General features: G+C 39.7%; 2 protein-coding genes and 1 non-coding gene across 8 annotated transcripts; 2 read left to right on the top strand and 1 right to left on the bottom strand.

Annotated features, from left to right (window-relative positions):
* The first annotated feature begins 19 nt into the window (after positions 1-19).
* On the top strand, positions 20-15,402 carry LOC109869281 (tumor protein D54). 6 transcript variants are annotated; one of them, XR_002252009.2, is made up of 10 exons: positions 33-498; positions 1,668-1,786; positions 2,017-2,165; positions 9,492-9,539; positions 10,148-10,249; positions 13,496-13,522; positions 14,451-14,495; positions 14,591-14,655; positions 14,764-14,813; positions 14,930-15,402. XR_002252009.2 is itself a non-coding variant. In XM_020459317.2 (9 exons), the coding sequence occupies exons 1-8, from the start codon at positions 471-473 to the stop codon at positions 14,789-14,791; spliced, it is 546 nt and encodes a 181-aa protein (XP_020314906.1). In that variant the 5' UTR covers positions 27-470; the 3' UTR covers positions 14,792-14,813; positions 14,930-15,402. The 6 variants fall into 6 exon arrangements, 1 of the variants encoding a protein (XP_020314906.1); XR_002252010.2 differs by lacking the exon at positions 14,591-14,655 and having other exon boundaries at positions 20-498; positions 14,451-14,553; XM_020459317.2 differs by lacking the exon at positions 14,591-14,655 and having other exon boundaries at positions 27-498.
* A 293-nt stretch (positions 15,403-15,695) lies between these two features.
* trnae-cuc (transfer RNA glutamic acid (anticodon CUC)) lies at positions 15,696-15,767 on the bottom strand. The gene has a single exon. It is a non-coding gene; the product is annotated as a tRNA-Glu (tRNA).
* Positions 15,768-16,886: 1,119 nt separating this feature from the next.
* LOC109869554 (pancreatic progenitor cell differentiation and proliferation factor) lies at positions 16,887-19,341 on the top strand. The gene is made up of 4 exons (XM_020459774.2): positions 16,887-17,147; positions 18,562-18,724; positions 18,818-18,911; positions 19,063-19,341. The coding sequence occupies exons 2-4, from the start codon at positions 18,592-18,594 to the stop codon at positions 19,199-19,201; spliced, it is 366 nt and encodes a 121-aa protein (XP_020315363.1). The 5' UTR covers positions 16,887-17,147; positions 18,562-18,591; the 3' UTR covers positions 19,202-19,341.
* The last annotated feature ends 3,169 nt before the right edge of the window (positions 19,342-22,510 follow it).

The raw sequence follows: 22,510 nt of genomic DNA, 5'->3' as shown, positions 1-22,510 counted from the left end.
TGGATATTTTACCAACGCTGAAAGATCCAGCACAGCCTGCACAGGTGGCTATTTGTGTTTCCCGCAGCAGCAGCAAAATTCGTTGTGAATGAATTAGGATAGCCTATACTTGACAAAATAACATCGATGAACAATAAGTACAATCTGTATAAAAATACATCGAATTTGTTTACTCGACAGGTGTACGCCGCCATCATCTCACACTCACGTGCGAGATTAACTCCCATTCTTAAAGCATTTAGGTGTTGAATAAACAATGCAACATAACGTTAATATTCCAATAAGGCTACATTATGTTCTTGATTTCCTGTATATAGCTTTGGCATGTAAACCATAGCGTGATACTGAATGTGAGTATAGAGAAGCGTTTGAGACATCCATTATTGAACAGTAGGGATTGGACACCATTTAGCAAAAGCTAACGATAGCACGAACACGGAAAAGAAGTGCTGGGTGAAACGGAGTTGTTCATGCCTCTGCTGATCATGAATAGGCAAGGTAAGTTACTATGGCTAGATTGTTGAATTGTTCAATGAATAAATGAATGAATGACATCCTACTCTGTATCACACGGTGAGATAAAGAATACATGCCTAGATAGCCTTTCATGCTATGCGTGATTAAACGCGCAATGCTATTGCTAGCGCTACAGGTAGGCATGGAATTCAGCACCATGGACTGCGCACTGGGCGAAATTGAGAACAACGAATGGGAGTCCTCTTGACAGCGGAGATAAAAACACAAATATATATATATACGTTTAGAGTTCAATTCTACACATTTTGCCATGGGTTGTAGAGAAAATGTTGCTGTTTTAAAGCATGTTTGCTGCAGTTCTAAACCATTTGTCTAACTCGCAGCAGTAAGTTGGTATTGATATTTTGGTATTTTATTAGGGTCCCCATTAGCTAATGCAAAAGTACACAAATCAAAAAACATGATACAGAATGACATACTACAGAACATCAATAGACAAGGACAGAACCACATAATCAATGCATACACACAAACTATCTAGGTCAAATAGGGGAGAGGTGTGCCTCGAGGTGTTGCTTTTTCTGTTTTTTGAAACCTGGTTTGCTGTTTATTTGAGCAATATGAGATGGAAGGAAGTTCCATGCAATAAGGGCTCTATGTAATACGGTACGCTTTCTTGAATTTGTTCTGGATTTCGGGACTGTGAAAAGACCCCAAGTGACATGTCTGGTAGGGTAAGTGTGTGTGTCAGAGCTATGTGTAAGTTGACTATGCAAACAATTTGGTATTTTCAACACATTGTTTCTTATAAAAAGAAGAAGTGATGCAGTCAGTCTCTCCTCAACTCTTAGCCAAGAGAGACTGGCATGCATACTATTTATATCAGCCCTCTGATTACAATCAAGAGCAAAATGTGCCACTCTGTTCTGGGCCAGCTGCAGCTTAACTAAGTCTTTCTTTCAGACGACTGGACAATAATCAAGATTAGACAAAACTAGAGCCTGCAGAACTTGCTTTTGGATTGTGGTGTCAAAAAAGCAGAGCATCTCTTTAGTTGAGACTAGTTGACTAAATGAAGATGAACTGCCAGTAGAGCAGTAATTTATGTCAACAACTGAACATTTATGAAGTCACAGTTCGAGCATTGATATGGGTATGCATTGTAGACAGTAACATCTATCCTTTCAAAGGTTACAGTGGGGAAAATGTTTCACCAAGGAACATTTCCATTGGAATATCAGGAATTGGAAGTCCGACTAACGGTCTATCAGAGGAGGATGAGTTTGATTTAAAGATGGAGCTGGCAAAGGTATTATTCTCTGTGTGTCTGTCCAACTTTGCCCTTTTGTCCCATTCTTCATGTTGTCAAACATTGTCATATTCATTTATATTGAATCTGTCTCTTAGCATAATAGTTGGTTCAGATTTTGATTTGCACCCAAATTAATGGAAAAAGAAAATAGAAAATCATAGAAAATCCACAATTTATTATTTTTAGTCTGAACGTTGTAAACTTTTCTGTCATTTTTTTCTGCTCAGACGGAGGATGAAATACAGACTTTGCGGCAGGTACTCTTGGCCAAAGAGAAATATGCAATGGACATCAGGAGGCAGCTGGGTACTGGCCCCTTCAGTGAGATTAAACAAAACCTGTCCAAAGGCTGGCAGGAAGTCCAGACCTCCAATGCGTAAGTACTTCCACCTGTGAGATGCCCTCATGATGTCACACAACACTCCAGCTTCTTCAACCGCCTATACAACATCAGAAATGTATTAAAGTAACCCGAGGCATTATGAGGACTAAATTACCCATCTAAACAAAGTTAGCTGACATGGGCTGATTGAGTGACTGTCACTGAATTACATAACAAACTTGACAATAATACATCATAATTAGTATCAGAATAGTAGTAATAATAATAATAATAATAATAATTTGGTGGGTACTGGCAAAGACCAAAGCTGGCAGGAGTTCCGTTGAGGACATTGGTGTCTCTCTATCACACGTGAATGATCTTTTAAACAAACAAATGGAGACCTACAAGTAATTGTTACAACAACAAGAAAATAGCTTCAAGTGTTTTGTCCAAATACTCGTGGATTCTACTAATAAAATAATGGACGACCTGACCAGAGAGGTCCAGGACCTGAAGAACATTTTGCAGTTCTCCCATGGTCAGCTCGATGAGTTGATGACAGCAATCTGTAGGTCATTGAGAGAGGACATCAGTTCAAGGCAGAATAACATTGTTGTGGACGGAATTGCAGAATCTCCACATGAGACCTGGACGGAGTCTGAGAACAAAGTGAGGGAAATTATCTCTGAGAAATTGAAGATGGACCACAGGAAGATTGAGGTGGAGCGCACCCACGGGACAGGAAAACCCGGCCCAGGTGATAGGCCCAGGCCGATAGTGGTCAAGTTCCTGAGGTTCAAGGACAAGGTAGCTGTTCTGGAAAGAGCGAACAACTTGAGAGGAACGTATATCTTAGGAAATAGGTAACTGAGATAACTGATCCCAGCCATGAAAGCTGCCAGAGCGCGTGGGGACATTGCTTACATCCGCTCCCAGAAGCCTGGAAGGGATGAGAGGGTCAAGCCTATAGGTTCGTAGCTTCAACCCCACAACACACACACACCAAGTGATTAATGCACTGCTGAATGTATATTTTGTTCTCTTGCTTTGTCTGCTCTTTTCAGTATTATGTCTATCTCTGATAAGCTACCCAGGAAAGGGATGAAAATAGCTCATATTAATATATGTAGCCTTAGAAATAAGGTTCATGAAATCCATAACTTGCTAACATCAGATAACATTCATATATTAGCCATTTCTGAGACTCACTTGGATAATTCATTTGATGATATATCAGTAGCAATACAAGGATATAACATCTATAGAAGAGACAGAAATGCTTATGGGGGAGGTGTTGCTGTATATATTCAGAGCCATATCCCTGTAATGCTTAGAGAAGATCTTATGTCAAGTGTTATTGAAGTGTTGTGGTTGCAGGTTCACTTGGCACATCGAAAGCCTTTTCTTTTGGGGTGTTGCTATAGGCTACCAAGTGCTAACAGTCAGTATCTAAATAATGTGTGAAATGCTTGATACTGTATGTGATATAAACAGAGAGGTCTACTTTCTTGGGCACCTGATTATTGACTGGTTTTCATCAAGTTGTCCGCTCAAGAGGAAGCTTCTTACTGTGACCAGTGTCTGTAATCTGGTTCAGGTTATTAATCAACCTACCAGGGTGTTTACAAACACTACAGGAATAAGATCATCCACATGTATCGATCACATTTTTACTAATACTGCAGAACTTTGTTCTAAAGCTGTATCCGTACCCATTGGAAGCAGTGATCACAATATAGTGGCTATATCCAGGAAAGCCAAAGTTCCAACAGCTGGGCCTAAAATAGTGTATAATAGATCATACAACAATTTTGCTGTGACTCTTATGTGGATGATGTTAAAAATATTTGTTGGTCTGATGTGATTAATGAGGAGCATCCAGACGCTGCACTTGATGCATTTATGAAATTGCTTCTTCCAATTATTGATAAACATGCACCTATTAATTAAGAAACTGACTGTTAGAACTGTTAAGGCTCCATGGATTGATGAGGAATTGAAAATCTGTATGGTTGAAAGAGATGGGGCAAAAGGAGTGGCTAATAAGTCTGGTGTCACGATCTTGGAAATGAGCGGACCAAGGCGCAGCGTGACTATAGTTCCACATACAGTGCCTTGCGAAAGTATTCGGCCCCCTTGAACTTTGCGACCTTTTGCCACATTTCAGGCTTCAAACATAAAGATATACAACTTTATTTTTTTGTGAAGAATCAACAACAAGTGCGACACAATCATGAAGTGGAACGACATTTATTGGATATTTCAAACTTTTTTAACAAATCAAAAACTGCAAAATTATTCAGCCCCTTTACTTTCAGTGCAGCAAACTCTCTCCAGAAGTTCAGTGAGGATCTCTGAATGATCCAATGTTGACCTAAATGACTAATGATGATAAATACAATCCACCTGTGTGTAATCAAGTCTCCGTATAAATGCACCTGCACTGTGATAGTCTCAGAGGTCTGTTAAAAGCGCAGAGAGCATCATGAAGAACAAGGAACACACCAGGCAGGTTCGAGATAATGTTGTGAAGAAGTTTAAAGCCAGATTTGGATACAAAAAGATTCCCCAAGCTTTAAACATCCCAAGGAGCACTGTGCAAGCGATAATATTGAAATGTAAGGAGTATCAGACCACTGCAAATCTACCAAGACCTGGCCGTCCCTCTAAACTTTCAGCTCATACAAGGAGAAGACTGATCAGAGATGCAGCCAAGAGGCCTATGATCACTCTGGATGAACTGCAGAGATCAACAGCTGAGGTGGGAGACTCTGTCCATAGGACAACAATCAGTCGTATATTGCACAAATCTGGCCTTTATGGAAGAGTGGCAAGAAAGCCATTTCTTAAAGATATCCATAAAAAGTGTCGTTTAAAATTTGCCACAAGCCACCTGGGAGACACACCAAACATGTGGAAGAAGGTGCTCTGGTCAGATGAAACCAAAATTGAACTTTTTGGCAACAATGCAAAACGTTATGTTTGGCGTAAAAGCAACACAGCTCATCACCCTGAACACAGCATCCCCACTGTCAAACATGGTGGTGGCAGCATCATGGTTTGGGCCTGCTTTTCTTCAGCAGGGACAGGGAAGATGGTTAAAATTGATGGGAAGATGGATGGAGCCAAATACAGGACCATTCTGGAAGAAAACCTGATGGAGTCTGCAAAAGACCTGAGACTGGGACAGAGATTTGTCTTCCAACAAGACAATGATCCAAAACATAAAGCAAAATCTACAATGGAATGGTTCAAAAATAAACATATCCAGGTGTTAGAATGGCCAAGTCAAAGTCCAGACCTGAATCCAATCGAGAATCTGTGGAAAGAACTGAAAACTGCTGTTCACAAATGCTCTCCATCCAACCTCACTGAGCTCGAGCTGTTTTGCAAGGAGGAATGGGAAAAAATTTCAGTCTCTCGATGTGCAAAACTGATAGAGACATACCCCAAGCGACTTACAGCTGTAATCGCAGCAAAAGGTGGCGCTACAAAGTATTAACTTAAGGGGGCTGAATAATTTTGCACGCCCAATTTTTCAGTTTTTGATTTGTTAAAAAAGTTAGAAATATCCAATAAATGTCGTTCCACTTCATGATTGTGTCCCACTTGTTGTTGATTCTTCACAAAAAAATACAGTTTTATATCTTTATGTTTGAAGACTGAAATGTGTCAAAAGGTCGCAAAGTTCAAGGGGGCCGAATACTTTCGCAAGGCACTGTATATATTTTAGTGAAACTAACAAAACAAAACAACAAAACATACAAAGACCGTGAGGACGTGGTGCCCAAACACACTAACCAACAATCAATATCCCACAAAACACAGGTGTGGAAATAGCTACCTAAATATGATCCCCAATCAGAGGCAACGATAAACAGCTGCCTCTGATTGGGAACCATATTAGCACCAACTAGTCACGCCCTGACCTACTACACCATAAAGAACTAAGGGCTCTCTATGGTCAGGGCGTGACATCTGGCTGCACATCTGACGGGCTTACTTACTGCAAATTGAGAAATTATGTGACTAAACTCAATAAAAAGAAGAAGAAAATATTATGAAGCCAAGATCAATGATATAAAAAATGTGGGGGGAAAAACTTTGGAGTACTTTAAATGAAATTATGGGCAGAAAGACAATTTCAGCTCCATCTTTCATTGAATCAGATGGCTTATTCATCACAAAACCATTTGATGTTGCCAATTATTTTAATGATTATTTCATTGGCGAAGTGGGCAAACTTAGGCAGGAAATGCCAACATCGAACAAGTGAGAAATTGTATTCATGCATAAAAAAACAATTAATGAAAGAAAAGCATTGCACGTTTTAATTTTGTAAAGTTAGTGTGGGAGAGGTGGAAAAATGATTGCTATCGATAAATAATGACAAACCTCCTGGCATTGACAACTTAGATGGAAAGCTACTGAGGATGGTAGCTGACTCTATAGCCACTCCTATCTGTCATATCTTTAATCTGAGCCTAGCAGAAAGTAGTATTTGTCCTCAGGCCTGGAGGGAAGCCAAAGTAATTCCGCTACCCAAGAGTGGTAAAGCGCCTTTACTGGTTCTAACAGCAGACCTATGAGCTTGCTGTCAGCTCTTAGCAAACTGTTGGAAACAATGGTGTTTGACCAAATACAATGCTATTTCTCTGTAAACAAATTAACAACAGACTTTCAGCACGCTTATAGAGAAGGGCACTCAACATGTACTGCACTGACACACATGACTGATGATTGGTTGAAATAAATTGATAATAATAAGATTGTGGGAGCTGTACTGTTAGATTTCAGTGCAACCTTTGATATTATTGACCCTAACCTGTTGTTGAAAAAAACATGTGTTATGGCTTTTTAACCTCAGCTCTGAATCCACAATATGGCAATCTACCTAATAGAACTCAGAGGGTTTTCTTCAATGGAAGCTTCTCTGATGTCAAACATGTAAAGTGTGGTGTACCGCAGGGAAGCTCTCTAGGCCCTCTACTCTTTTATATTTTTACCAACGACCTGCCACTGGCATTAAACAAAGCATGTGTGTCCATGTATGCTGATGATTCAACCATATACGCATCACAGCTAATGAAGTCACTGAAACTCTTAAAAAAGAGTTGAAGTCTGTGGAATCACTACTAAGAGCATTGTATTTGGTACAAATCATTCCTTGTGGCTGTTGAACAAGTTGAGGAGACTAAATTACCTTAGATTGTAAACTGTCACGGTCAATACATATAGATTCAATGGTTGTAAAGATGGGGAGAGGTCTGTCCGTAATAAAGAGATGCTCTGCTTTTTTGACACCACACTCCAAAAAGCAAGTTCTGCAGGCTCTAGTTTTGTCTAATCTTGATTATTGTCCAGTCGTATGGTCCAGTGCTGCAAGGAAATACCTAGTTAAGCTGCAGCTGGCCCAGAACAGAGCGGCACGCTTTGCTCTTGATTGTAATCAGAGGGCTGATATAAACACTATGCATGCCAGTCTCTCTTGGCTAAGAGTTGAGGAGAGACTGACTGCATCACTTCTTCTTTTATAAGATACATTAATGTGTTGAAAATCCCAAATTGTTTGCATAGTCAACTAACACACAGCTCTAACAAACACACACTTATCCCACCAGACATGCCACCAGGGTTTTTTTCACAGGCCCGAAATCCAATACAAATTCAAGAAAGAGTACCATATTATATAGAGCCCTTATTGCATGGAACTTCCTTCCATCTCATATTGCTCAAATAAATGGCAAACCTGGTTTCAAAAAACAGATCATGCAACACCTCGCGGCACAACGCCTCTCCCCATATTTGACCTAGATAGTTTATGTGTATGCATTGATATGTAGGCTATGTGGGCCTTTAAAAAAAATGTAGTTCTGTCCTTGAGCCGTTCTTGTCTATTGATGTTCTGTATTATGTCAATCTGCATTACGTTTCATGATTGTGTGGACCCCAGGAAGAGTAGTTGCTGCTTTTGCAAAAGCTAATGGGGATCCTAATCAAATACCATATACATAAACTGTACACTGCAAAAAAAAGAAATCTGTCAATTTAAATATGTTCATTATGCCCTAATCTATAGATTTCATATGCCTGGGAATACAGATATGCATCTGTTGGTCACAGATAGCTTTTAAACAAATTAGAGCCGTGGATCAGAAAACCAGTCAGTATCTGGTGGGACTACCATGGAGTGCAACAGACACAGCTTCTTCGCATAGAGTTGATAAGTCTGTTGATTGTGGACTGTGAAATGTTGTCCCACTCCTCTTCAATGGCTGTGTGAAGTTGCTGGATATTGGTGGGAACTGGAACACACTGTCGTACATGTCGATCCAGAGCATCCCAAACAGGCTCAATGGTTGACATGTCTGGTGAGTGTGCACGCCATGGAAGAACTGGGACATTTTCAGCTCCCAGGAATTGTGTACAGATCCTTGCAACATGGGGCTGTGCATTATCGTGCTGAAACATGAGGTGGCACGACAATGGGCCTCTGGATCTCGTCACGGTATCTTTGCTCATTCAAATTGCCATTGATAAAATGCAGTTGTGTTAGTTGTCCATAGCTTATGCTTGCTCATACCATAACCACACTGCCACCATGGGGCACTCTGTTCACAATGTTGGCATCAGGAAACCGTTCGCCCACACGACACCATACACTCTGTCTGCCATCTGCCCGGTACAGTTAAAACCGGGAAGAGCACACTTCTCCAGCGTGCCAGTGGCCATCGAAGGAGAATATTTGCCCACTGAAGTCGAACTGCGGTCAGGTCAAGATCCTGGTGAGGATAACGAGCACCCAGATCAGCTTCCCTAAGACGGCTTATGGTAGAGAAATGAACATTCAACATTTATGAGAATTAAGCTTTTTGTGCGTATGGAACATTTCTGGGATCTTTTATTTCAGCTCATGAAACATTGGACCAACACTTCACATGTTGCATTTCTTTTTCTGTTCAGTATATTTGTCATAATTCACACATGTACTTGTGTATAATTGTGTATTATATGCATTTGTGAATTGGAAATGTGTTTTATCCCAACTCCCCCTGAGACACTATCAGATTTGAAGGCATTCAAAAACTGTGGATAGACTTCAAACTAATGGAGAGCCTTTGCAAATGAACCAGGGCAGATTTGACTCTGACTTAATGTGAGTAAAAGTTGGGCAAAGGTGAACCAAGCCTGCCAAAGCAGCTATTGCATCTATTATTATTTCTGGCAGAACGTTGTTGAAAAGCATACAATGTCAGCACCCTGTTTTTGCCTGGCATAATACCTACAGTACATAATCCTGAAATGCATGCTCATCTTCAGAACTTAATGCTTTCTCTAAGATGGAGCTCTGATGATAATGTACCTCTGTATTTACAGATATCTGACAGCCTCAGCTACTCTGGAAGACATCAGCCAATCTAACGTGTGAGTGGTCACTATCCATTATATATGTGAATTTAACCAAGACGGGCTTTGCTAAAAGGGTTCTTGTTCTATGTTGTTCTAAGCTCTATGTTGGAACAGCTGATGGGATTTTAAGGTCAGCTGGATCAGAGGCCTGTTAATAGCCTGTCCAATAGCCTTTCTTAACATTGGCAGCAGCATTAACAACAGGCTGTGGCTGGCCTGGCCGGGGAGGGAGCACTTTACTTGGTGAAAACAGAGGGGGTGGGGGAAATCTGGCTATCTGCACTAGGACAGGGTGACCACGAAGGTGCTGATGGCTCATGTTTTGGGGTTTCACCCATCAACCAGTCCATCCGTGCTCATAGCATGTGTCCTCCTGCTGATGCTGTGGTGGAACACAGCAAGCTCGTCACTGTGAAAAGGAGGATCCAAGAAAGTGGATGGGCCAATATGCAAATTAAGTCCTTGCGTAGGGTGTACTTTGAACAAACCTTGGTGACATAAGTTAAGTTTTGCCCTTTCCCCCTTGATATACTATAGTAGTCATGCCGACTGATTGGTAGTCAAAATATAAACTTCCTGTCTTTTCTTGATCTCCGACTCTCTCTCTTGCTTTCTGTGACTAGGTATAAGAGGACCCAGGAGAGTATCTCTAATGCAGGACAGATGACCAGTGCTGCCCTGTCCACAGTGGGTGTGGCCATTACAAGGAGACTTGGAGACATGAGGTACCCTCAGCTCATCCTCCTGCACACCCTTCTGTTCTTTCCATCTTCCTTCACCACCTCTATTACTCATCTGTCCACCAGCAGTGTCCACCCTTCATATCGTCACTTTGTCTTAATCCACTAAATCAATCATCTTTTTAATCCAGTTATATATATATATATATACACACACACACACACACACACACACACACACACACACACACACACACACACACACACACACACACACACACACACACACACACACACACACTGAGTGTACAAAACATTAGGAACACCTTCTCTTTCCATGACAGACTGACCAGGTGATTCAAGGTGAAAGATATGATCCCTTATTGATGTCACCTGTTAATTCCACTTCAATCTGTGTAGATGAAGGGGGGGGGTTACAAAAATATTGAGACAATTGAGACATGGATTCTGTATGAGCAAGACAAAAGATTTAAGTGTCTTTGAACAGGGTATGGTAGTAGGTGCCAGGCACACCGGTTTGAATGTGTCAAGAACTGCAATGCTGTTGGGTTTTTCACGCTCAACAGTATATATATATACAGAACCAGTCAAAAGTTTGGACACACCTACTCATTCCAGGGTTTTTCTTCATTTTTACTATTTTCTACATTGTAGAATAATAGTGAATAACTATGAAATAGCACAAATGGAATCATCTATTAACCAAAAAACATGTTATGACAAAGTATGGGTGGTATACAGAAGATAGCTCTATTTGGTAAAAGACCAAGTCTGACGTGGCAGCGTGGTAGGCATAGTTTGTTGCATGACTTAATCACAACAATTGAGGATTGGCTGATAACTACGAAACAAACATTCTGGATAATATTGAGAATGTGGAACTATTTATTGATCCGCATTTTGATATGCTCGTAAAAGAAACGCATACATCGAAGTGAACAAGAGAATATCTTTCCTCGAGTTCTACAAGTGAAACTGATGGGAAGTTGCCGCCAAAAATTCAAAATGTCACATTGGGAGGGGGACGATTTTATAACTGTCTCCAGAAGATAGAGCATTGCTTACAAGCATGAGCGAGCAGTTCAAAAAAATGATATATTGCCTGGGTTACTGGGGGAGTTTGAGGCCTTAAAAATAGGAATGGATTACAGTAATAAAATGAAATACGAGTGGAAAATAAGATATTGTAAACTGCCGTGGACTCCCTAGAAGACACTACAGAGAGGCTACGGTATGACAATAAAACAATGAAAGCCGAATTACTTGATCTAAAGTGCAGAAGTATGAAAAATAATATTGTTATAATGGGAATAAAAGGAGGATGAACATAAACTATTTGTCAACGGAGGAAAAATCAAGGTGTTCAGGAAAGGTAATCTCAATATGACGGACGAACAGGTGGAAATAATTGATTTTCAGAGGGCTCACCGTTTCGGTGGCAGAGCAGAGGGAAGGCCCCGTCCGATCGTAGCTATGCATACCCACCTCAAAAGGAAAATTGCTTTGTTACAACAGGTTAGAGAATTGAAGAACACCTCATTCTCTATTGATGAACAATTTCCCCATAAAATAGTGGAGAGACGACGTGCCCTGTACCCCACTTTCAAAAGGCTCCGAGCAGTGAAGCAGAATGTTGGTCTAGTGGTCAATAAATGATATGTAAACAACCAAATGTTCAAGGACTAGTAGATTACAATGTGGCTGTGAGTGATTAGCTACCTCCTGTTGAAGTAGTCCCCGATAGATATTTGCACCGCGTTAAACAGTACACAACTTTTTTGTTTGCATGAACAACTTTTTTTTATTCATGCAGTATGGAACCGTGGACTTAAAATAAGGTTGGACTTATGGTAATGCAGAATGGGTATGATGAACTTATCATTTCTCTATATGGACTTAATATCAGGTTTTGATTTAGGGGAAGGCAAAGATGGGTAAGGCTGACCTTTTTTCTTTAAGATGTATTTATTTATTTAATTTGAAGATTGTACATTAGAAATACCAAGGTTGTTTTTTTAACTTGATATGATATGGCCTACTTGTAGAGGTCGTGTATATTATGACTTAAAATATGTTATTGTTCGCTGATGTGAATTGGAATGAATAGCTGTTAAGATAAAACGTAATAAATATGAATAGATTTATTATAGGGCAATGATAAAGGACAATATCATTAAAAACCTGCCTAGGTCCTCTATTGGAATAGGCCTATATGATCCTAAAATAATTGGTGTCATTTACCTTTTACATTTAAAAAAGAAATCTCATTATAAAAAATGTAAAGGATGATTATTGTTCCGTTACACACCAGCAAATGGAGTAGGTATTGTCAACAGGGTTGTTGTCTCTATTAGTGTGGTGGGCTGGTTAACACGGGGATAAACTGATTAAAGTTAACGGTAGAACACTTCTCAGACCAAAAAATGGTCTGTTAAAATAACATCAAATTGATTAGAAATACAGTGTTAGACATTGTTAATGTGGTAAATGACTATTGTAGCTGAAAGGCAGATTTTTTAAAATGGAATATCTACGTAGGCTTACAAAGGCCAATTATCAGCTACCATCACTCCTGTGTTCCAATGGTACGTTGTATTAGCTAATCCAAGTTTATCTTATAAGTTTAATTGATCTTTAGAAACCCCTTTTGAAATGGTGTTTAGCACAGCTGAAAATTGTTGTTCTGATTTAAAGAAGCAATTACAACTGACATTCAAAATGTAACAAGTACTTTTGTGTGTCAGGGCAAATGTATTCATGCAGTAAAAAGGTTATAATTTTCTTTAGGAATGTAGTGAAGTAAAGTTGTCAAAAAATAAATAGTTAAGTACAGATACCCAAAAAAATTCTTAAGTAGTACATTCCAGTATTTTTACTTAAGTACTTTACACCACTGCCCTTCTCAGGACACATTGTTGAGGACAAAGGTTTCTTCTTGTGCATTTGTTTACTCAATCACAGGGAGAAATTCAACAGCCTTAATCGAATCGGACCAGTCGGTCTTAATTGGCAACATTATCCCTTTATCTACTTTACTGTTCCTTCATAGCCTTTAAATTGAGCCTGCGTAAAGGATAGCTGTCGCTGTGATGCATTTTTGCTTGCCATTAATTGTTTAAGTATTTTTAATATTTATACGCACACACACACTCTTCTCACTCATACAGCGCACTGTCAATATTTACACCTCCATGTGGCCTCTTGATTACTTTATCTGACCATCTTTCTTTCCCCATCTCTTTCCTGGAACGCTGCCCATTAACCGGACAGGGCACTGCCTTTGCCAAGCCCACCTCGGTAAGGATAGTAGGAGTTCCCTGACCTTGTGATAGTGAAAAACCTTGATTTCGATGTGATATATTCGATGCGATATATTAAGCTGCTACTGATCTTATCTGTTTTTCTTGCTCATGTGCTATATACTACTATACTACATGATGTACTACTATACTACATACTGTACTACTACTGTATACTACATGTTGTACTGCTATACTACATGTTGTACTGCTATACTACATGATGCACTTCTATACTACATGATGTACTCTTCTACTACATACTGTACTACTAATGTATACTACATTATACACTCCTATACTACATGATGTATTCTTATACTATATACTGTACTACTACTGTATACTACATGATGCACTCCTTTAATACATGATGTACTACTATACTACATACTGTACTACTACTTTATACTACATGTTGTACTGCTATACTACATGTTGTACTGCTATACTACATGATGCACTCTATACTACATGATGTACTCTTCTACTACATACTGTACTACTACTGTATACTACATGATGCACTCCTATACTACATGATACACTCTTATACTACATACTGTACTACTACTGTATACTTACATGATGCACTCCTATAATACATGATGCACTACTACTGTATACTAAATGATGGCCTACTATACTACTACTTTATACTACATGCTGTACTACTATACTGCATGTTGTACTGCTATACTACATGCTGTACTGCTATACTACATGATCTACTACTATATTACATGCTATACTACATGATGTATTGCTATATTACATGCTATACTACATGATGTACTACTATACTAGTCCTTTATACTACATGTTGTACTGCTATACTACATGATGTACTACATGATGTACTGCTAAACTACATGATACTCTTACTAATCTCTCGTTGTCTCTGTTTCTGCTCTCGGACGCACCAGCCCCTCCTTGGGCCACTCCATCAGTGTCCCTGCTATGTCAATGAGGTAAAACACTGGGCACACTACTGCACTACTACTACTTTCTGCAGGAACTCCATAGGCGGTGAATGATGTTTGAATGATATTAACTTCGTCCCCAGGCTAATTGCGAACAGTGCTTGGGGAGGAAGAGTCTGGTGAACGACATTAGAATGACATTAATGCTGCAAGTAAATAAAGTTACATTTAAAGCTGAAAAACGTACTTTAACCTGAAGTGATACCTCAAAGTGATTTCCATTGTTTACGAGATGTGTCTTTCTGCCTCCTTGTAGACATTCCAATACATTCAAGTCCTTTTGAAGACATGGCGTGAAGCGTGAAGGTAAGTGTCTGTGAGAACAATCACAAACATAAAGAACAGAAAATACTGTATTTTCTCATCTTTAATATTACAACTAATTCCTCATGTCTCTACTGGCTTCTGTCTCTCCCACACAGAACAAGGTGTCCAGGATTCTAGGGATTGACAGAGATAACTCTGGGTCTGAAAGAAGCCCATCTCAGAACAGTGGTTCCTTCCAACATAATCTATTTTTCTCTCAACCATCTGTAATCTCTCTACTCCCTTCATTACTTTAACCTGATGTCATGGTCCACACTACCCCTTCAAAGAGTAAACATTATGCAGGAGGTTGATAACTTGGGTATGGCTTTGACAGTGTTGGTTCCAAACTTTCATTCATTCTAAATATGAAGTAGTATTTCCAATATGTAGTTATGTATATTGTCCAACTGTTTGAAGGAAAATGTCATTGTCATATTCTACTATTGCATTATAAGAACATAACAATCACAAATGTACAGTAATGTATTTTTGTACTTTAAGAGAATTTACAATTAAAACAAAAGTGGTCTGTTCTGATTTTGGATACTATACCTTTCTGGAGAAATAAAGAGAGAAATAAAAGTGAGTATTGTTGTTACAGTTCACAGCTATAACCATGATACGGTAGTATAATAGACTGGTAAAACGGTGATTGTCATGTTGTTTAAAAAATATAAAACTTATGTTCCCTGACTGGGAATCGAACACCGGCCGCGGAAGTGAGAGTGCCAAAGCCTAACCCCTAGACCACCATGAAATGCAGAAAATTTCAGAAAATGATAAATACTGTTCAAAAAATTATGTTGTTAACTTGGAATAGCGGACTTCGGTAGTACAGTTGTTTAAAAAACAAGCATAAAACACAAATAAAAACGTATTTTCCCTGACCGGGAATCGAACCCGGGCCGCGGCGGTGAGAGCGCCGAATCCTAACCACTAGACCACCAGGGAAATCTGAACTGCTCAGAAAATTATATTGTTAAGTTGGTATAACGGACTTCGGTAGTACAGTCGCTGTCAGGTTGTAAAAAAAAAACAAATATATGTGTTCTCTGATCCGGAATCCAACCCGGGCTGCTGCGTTGAAAACGCCGAATCCTAACCACTAGACCACCAAACTTATATTGTTAACTTTGAAATAACTATTATTGTGTCTTTCTTCTTCATGATTACATTATTGAGGGAATGACATTTGATAATTTATAGGATTTGTTACAATAGTCTGTGATTCCAATCATCTTATAAACATTGAAAAGAAAAAGTCAGATAATAACATGTTAACATTATGTTCTGCTTTCACAGTTAGGATTCATTCCTAAATGCGAAATTCCACGCTGTGGAAGACCAAATTAAAACAGTGAATCAATCAGTAGGCTACTGGGTTAAAGTTCGGTTATTCGTGTTTGGGACAGCTGCGGATTCTGTATGACGTGTCTGTCAAGAGCATTGCAATTGATTGCAAATCATGTTTTGTGCTTGCCCAGCCTTTGTGCTTGCCCAGCCTAGACTAGACGTAACATGTTAAACGTACATACGAAAAATGTATTCGGTATGATTACATAGGTTGGTCGGGATAGACGGAAGGCGTGCGTGCATATAACGCGAAGTCTAACAACCCAAAGCTTGTGTTTGACTCTCATCAAGGACAATTCTAGCTCATGAGCAACTTCTTACAACTTTTAGCTTAAAAAAAACCAACTACTTAGCATGTTAGCTAACCCTACCCCTAAAACCTTTAGCCTTTAACCCCTAACCTTAATAGCCCCTTAACCCTGACTTTAGCCCTAATCCTAACCATAACCTCTACCCTAGTTTACATTATCCATATAGGTAAAGTTAGCCACAACATCCTGGAACTCATAACTTGTCATACATTTTGCAAATTCTTAACATATTGTACACATTGCAATTCGTAACATATCATAAGAATTGTAATATGTAACATATCATACGAAATGGATGATGGATATCCACAAATTAGTTAACACAATTCGAAAAGTAATTGTTCTAATTTCATGACATATTTACGTTTACTATGTTACGTCTACTCCTGAGTCCAGGTTGGCTTCCTTGGAAACGTAGGCCCAAACGTGCCCTAACCCCACCCATGAGCAGCTCGTCCAGGATGCGTCACAGCGCCCACTGTATAAAGTTACCTGCTTGTCCCTATTCATCATTCTACACTGAGCACACCAGAAATAATTTGAAGTTTTCTATTCGAGAACATACCACAAATGGGCAAGAGTAGTCGTTTAGCTTAATTCACCGAGTATTGCCAAAAGACCCACCGCCTTTGTTGTTTTTCAACATCATCAAACGCCAAATAAAAAGGTAAGATTGATTTGATTGCTTTTAGAAAAGGCAAAAAATATTCGCCCAGCTTGAATGGCAATTGAATAAACTGGGCTACTTGCCCAGATAACAATGGACAACGTGTGTCCAATCATATTTTGACCTACACTAAATATATTTGATTTATTGTCCTGGCACAAATTATTTTTTTAAAGATTCCACATTGCTAAAGGCAATGTAGGCTAATAGTCTTAAAATAGTGAAATCAGAATTGGGGGGATTCTCTTTCTACCAGCTTTGTATCCTATCTGATTCTGATCATCAAAGAGGAACATCAAAGATAATTCTCTAATTTGTTGAATAATTGTTGCCTTGACTGCTGATATTGTATAGTCTCTTTGCATCTACATTTTGTCTCAATGGTCTGTTTTATCATACACTTGCCAGTGTTGGTCTCTTATTTTTCTGCACATGAGGTGTGATTAGCAATGCTGGCATGAATGCAATGCACATTCACACATCCAATAGTGCCTGATGGCAGTAAGTATTTTTTTTCCCCACTGTGTAAAGGGGATTGGTTTATCCTTGATATTTTGCAACTGTCTATCTAGCACAGACATGCATTACCCTGACAATCCCTAGCCAGTAACCATCTGGACTGAACTTCTGCCCTGACTGGACCTGACAACTGATTTAGCATCAAATGTAATCGGGTTGCTTCTCAGTAAACCACTTGTTTTTGCTTATGGAAATGTAGTTTGTTTGGGGAGTAAAACTATATGTTTAGCATGTTTCATTCCACTGCAGTGTTTGAGAAGAGTTGTGCATCCTGTATAGTCAAGCTTTCTGAGAGGTACTGCAGCGCCTCACCAAGTGTTAAGCCCTGTGACTCACCTAGCCTGTGCACTTTCCTGGCTAGGTGCCTGGAAGTTGGAACATTATACCTGCAGACCCCGGTCCCAGACAGCCCACTTATTTGCAGATCATGGTGTGGAAATCACTTTGCACAGCTGTTGGTCTCTATCACACCCCTCAGACTGAGGCCTAAGCCAACAGTGATATCAGAGAAGCTCAAGGGGTCAGGAGCATGGGAAGTGGAAATGCACCTTTGCCTATAATAGCTAATGATGGGCTTCTGTGACTGGGTGACAATCCAGAATTTGTCACTCAGGCATGTTTCTAACTCCCTTTGGATGAAGTTGAATATAGACCTGTTCTCTGCGGTGTCGCAAAATGCTGTGAATGGGTTGCAGGCTGATTTTTAAATGGGTCTTACACTTTCCACAAAGACAAATCTGTACAAAAGCCTATGTTGAGGCTGTTGCATTATGGCACATGTAATGACATCTAGCAGCATCCATAGCAATATTATTTGGCTCATCCCAGTATCACTTGCCTCTGCTTGCATGGTTCCTGTCTCCACACTCCTAATATCCCCTTCTCTCTTCCCTAGGTTTTCCATCTTTGAGCAGAGTTAAAGAGAATGGCATCAATTCCGTCCACTGGCTCTCTCATCGCCACCCATGATTACTATAGAAGGCGCATAGGCTCCACTTCAAGCAACAGCTCCTGTGGCAGTTCTGAGTACGCTGGCGAAGTCATTCCACACCCCCCAGGTACAGACCAGTTTCTCGCACTCTGACGAGTTTTTCATAAGAACATTATCTCGCACTCGGTCTCTAAAGTTTCCTTTGTTTTCTCTTCCTCAGGTCTGCAGAGACAGGACTCTGGTCACTGGTGGTCTTCTTTCTTCTTCCCAAACAAACAGAACCAGCCTGGCAGCATGATTGGATCTGAACAGAAGTGAGTTCCTTAATCCAAGAGTCACACAAATGGATTAAAACCATGCATAGTTTAAATGTTTCATTTGTCCTTTTGTAAGATGTCTCACCTTAAGTAACCGGTTAATTGTTTTTTCTGTACCTCTTTAGCTAAACAATATTTCTTATTGCAGGAGTGGAACGTACACAGTGACCAACGGGCAGGTGGCGTGTATCGCCAGGGAGATGGTGTTGAAGAAGCAACTCAGTAGGCAACTCAGTGAAAGCAGTAACTCTGGGAAGGTGGAACAAGGGAGCCCACCACCCTCCTAATTCCATCTCTTCTCCAACACCCCACACCTTGAGTTTAGTTGGAGATTGAGGCAGCAGATTTTACAACTTTTTAGTGATTGAGGCTGCTTTTCCTCCCTCTGTGTTTATATTTTTTTATTAAAGACAAAAGGATTTCTCTATCATGCGTTTTGCTGTTGAATAAATCAAAATTCTTGCAATGAATACTTTGTCTTAATTGTATTCCCTATTCAAGTGACTAAGTCCCTAAATATTTGTTTATCTATAGATACTGTACCAGTCAAGTTTGGACACTTACTCAGTGCAAGAGGTGTCACTACAGTCCTTGGTTCTAATCCAGGCTGTATCACATCTGGCTGTGATTGGGAGTCCCATAGGGCGGTGCACAATTGGCCCAGGTTTGCCCTGGGTAGGCTGTCATTGTAAATAAGAATTGGTTCTTAACTAACTTGCCCAGTTAAAGGTTCCATTTTTTTTATTTATTTTTATTCTATCCAGGGTTTTGAATTAACACATGGAAAGACTAAACCAAATAAGTGTTGAATTTGTTTAATTACATTTGAGATTTTTCAAAGTGGCCACCCTTTGGCTTGACAGCTTTTCACGCTCTTGGCATTCTTAACCAGCTTCATGCCTTTTTAAGTTGTGGAATTTCTTTCCTCAATGCATTTGAGCCAATCAGTTGTGTTGACAAGGTAGGTATGGTATACAGAAGAGAGCCCACTTGGGGGAAAGCAGGAAGAGCTCAAACAGCACCAGTTCATTCTCTGAACATTTCAATAACTTAAAGTTAAGTGCAGTTGCAAAAACTGTTCAGATGAGCCTGTGCGAATCAGGCCTTCATGGTCAAATTGCTGCAAAGAAACTACTAAAGGACACCAAGAAACACAATCAATGGACATGAGACTGGTGGGAATCTGTTCTTTGGTCTGAGTCCAAATTTGAGAATTTTGGTTCCAACTGCCATGTCTTTGTGAGACGCAGAGTAGGTGAATGGATGGTTACATGTGCTGTGCTAGTGAACTTGTCATTTCATGGTTTTGATTTGACTATTCTACAATGTAGAAATAGTAAAATAAAGAAACCCTTGAGTAGGTGTCCAAACTTGACTGATACTGTTTATCATAACTGTGTGTGTGTGTATATATAGTTTACACACACTTTAAAATGCAATCATATTAAGATTAGGGTAGAAGTTGAGTAGTTATTACGTTAGTGATGAAAGTGTCATAACTTTTATAACGAGTCAATATTAACTCAGCCACTATACTGAACTTAAAGTGTCCATGGCTATGGGGGACACAGATTTGAGAATGAACCGTTCTGGTTTCCACACTATGTAACCAGATAACAGTAATGATAATAATCCCTAAAACTCCATTGTCAGTTTTGTTCATGACAATACTGATGAGTATAGTGTCTGTTTTATAACATGCTGCCAGCCACTATTAATGCAATTAAGCTGATTAGGCTGCAATATGATTAGCAACAGCTAATTGGTAAAGACATGGCTTACGCTTATATAATACAGTACACCTGTTCTGAAATATAGGTCAACCACCCGTGGAACGTTCTGTGTTGCTGCAGAGTCATTCACATTGTTTTTCACAGTCTCTTAGGGCATAAAAGGGAATGTACACTGTATAATTATACAGACTTTCTATGATCTCAACACATTGGTGGAGTCAGCACTTGAAAATATCAACAAGGACACAATAAAATACACTTTCAGGATTGTTAATTATAGCATGGAACAAATGTGAATACAGTGCCTTGCGAAAGTATTCGGACCCCTTAAACTTTGCGACCTTTTGCCACATTTCAGGATTCAAACATAAAGATATAAAACTGTATTTTTTTGTGAAGATTCAACAACAAGTGGGACACAATCATGAAGTGGAACGACATTTATTGGATATTTCAAACTTTTTTAACAAATCAAAAACTGAAAAATTGGGCGTGCAAAATTATTCAGCCCCTTTACTTTCAGTGCAGCAAACTCTCTCCAGAAGTTCAGTGAGGATCTCTGAATGATCCAATGTTGACCTAAATGACTAATGATGATAAATACAATCCACCTGTGTGTAATCAAGTCTCCGTATAAATGCACCTGCACTGTGATAGTCTCAGAGGTCCGTTAAAAGCGCAGAGAGCATCATGAAGAACAAGGAACACACCAGGCAGGTCCGAGATACTGTTGTGAAGAAGTTTAAAGCCGGATTTGGATACAAAAAGATTTCCCAAGCTTTAAACATCCCAAGGAGCACTGTGCAAGCGATAATATTGAAATGGAAGGAGTATCAGACCACTGCAAATATACCAAGACCTGGCCGTCCCTCTAAACTTTCAGCTCATACAAGGAGAAGACTGATCAGAGATGCAGCCAAGAGGCCCATGATCACTCTGGATGAACTGCAGAGATCTACAGCTGAGGTGGGAGACTCTGTCCATAGGACAACAATCAGTCGTATATTGCACAAATCTGGCCTTTATGGAAGAGTGGCAAGAAGAAAGCCATTTCTTAAAGATATCCATAAAAAATGTCATTTAAAGTTTTCCACAAGTCACCTGGGAGACACACCAAACATGTGGAAGAAGGTGCTCTGGTCAGATGAAACCAAAATTGAACTTTTTGGCAACAATGCCAAACGTTATGTTTGGCGTAAAAGCAACACAGCGCATCACCCTGAACACACCATCCCCACTGTCAAACATGGTGGTGGCAGCATCATGGTTTGGGCCTGCTTTTCTTCAGCAGGGACAGGGAAGATGGTTCAAATTGATGGGAAGATGGATGGAGCCAAATACAGGACCATTCTGGAAGAAAACCTGATGGAGTCTGCAAAAGACCTGAGACTGGGACGGAGATTTGTCTTCCAACAAGACAATGACCCAAAACATAAAGCAAACTCTACAATGGAATGGTTCAAAAATAAACATATCCAGGTGTTAGAATGGCCAAGTCAAAGTCCAGACCTGAATCCAATCGAGAATCTGTGGAAAGAACTGAAAACTGCTGTTCACAAATGCTCTCCATCCAACCTCACTGAGCTCGAGCTGTTTTGCAAGGAGGAATGGGAAAAAATGTCAGTCTCTCGATGTGCAAAACTGATAGAGACATACCCCAAGCGACTTACAGCTGTAATCGCAGCAAAAGGTGGCGCTACAAAGTATTAACTTAAGGGGGCTGAATAATTTTGCACGCCCAATTTTTGATTTGTTAAAAAAGTTTGAAATAACCAATAAATGTCGTTCCACTTCATGATTGTGTCCCACTTGTTGTTGATTCTTCACAAAAAAATACAGTTTTATATCTTTATGTTTGAAGAC

This window comes from Oncorhynchus kisutch, linkage group LG24 (assembly GCF_002021735.2).
Source record: "Oncorhynchus kisutch isolate 150728-3 linkage group LG24, Okis_V2, whole genome shotgun sequence".
NCBI lineage: Eukaryota > Metazoa > Chordata > Actinopteri > Salmoniformes > Salmonidae > Oncorhynchus > Oncorhynchus kisutch.
The sequence above is the reverse complement of the archived record's forward strand: the minus strand, read 5'-3'. Positions and strand labels throughout refer to the sequence as shown.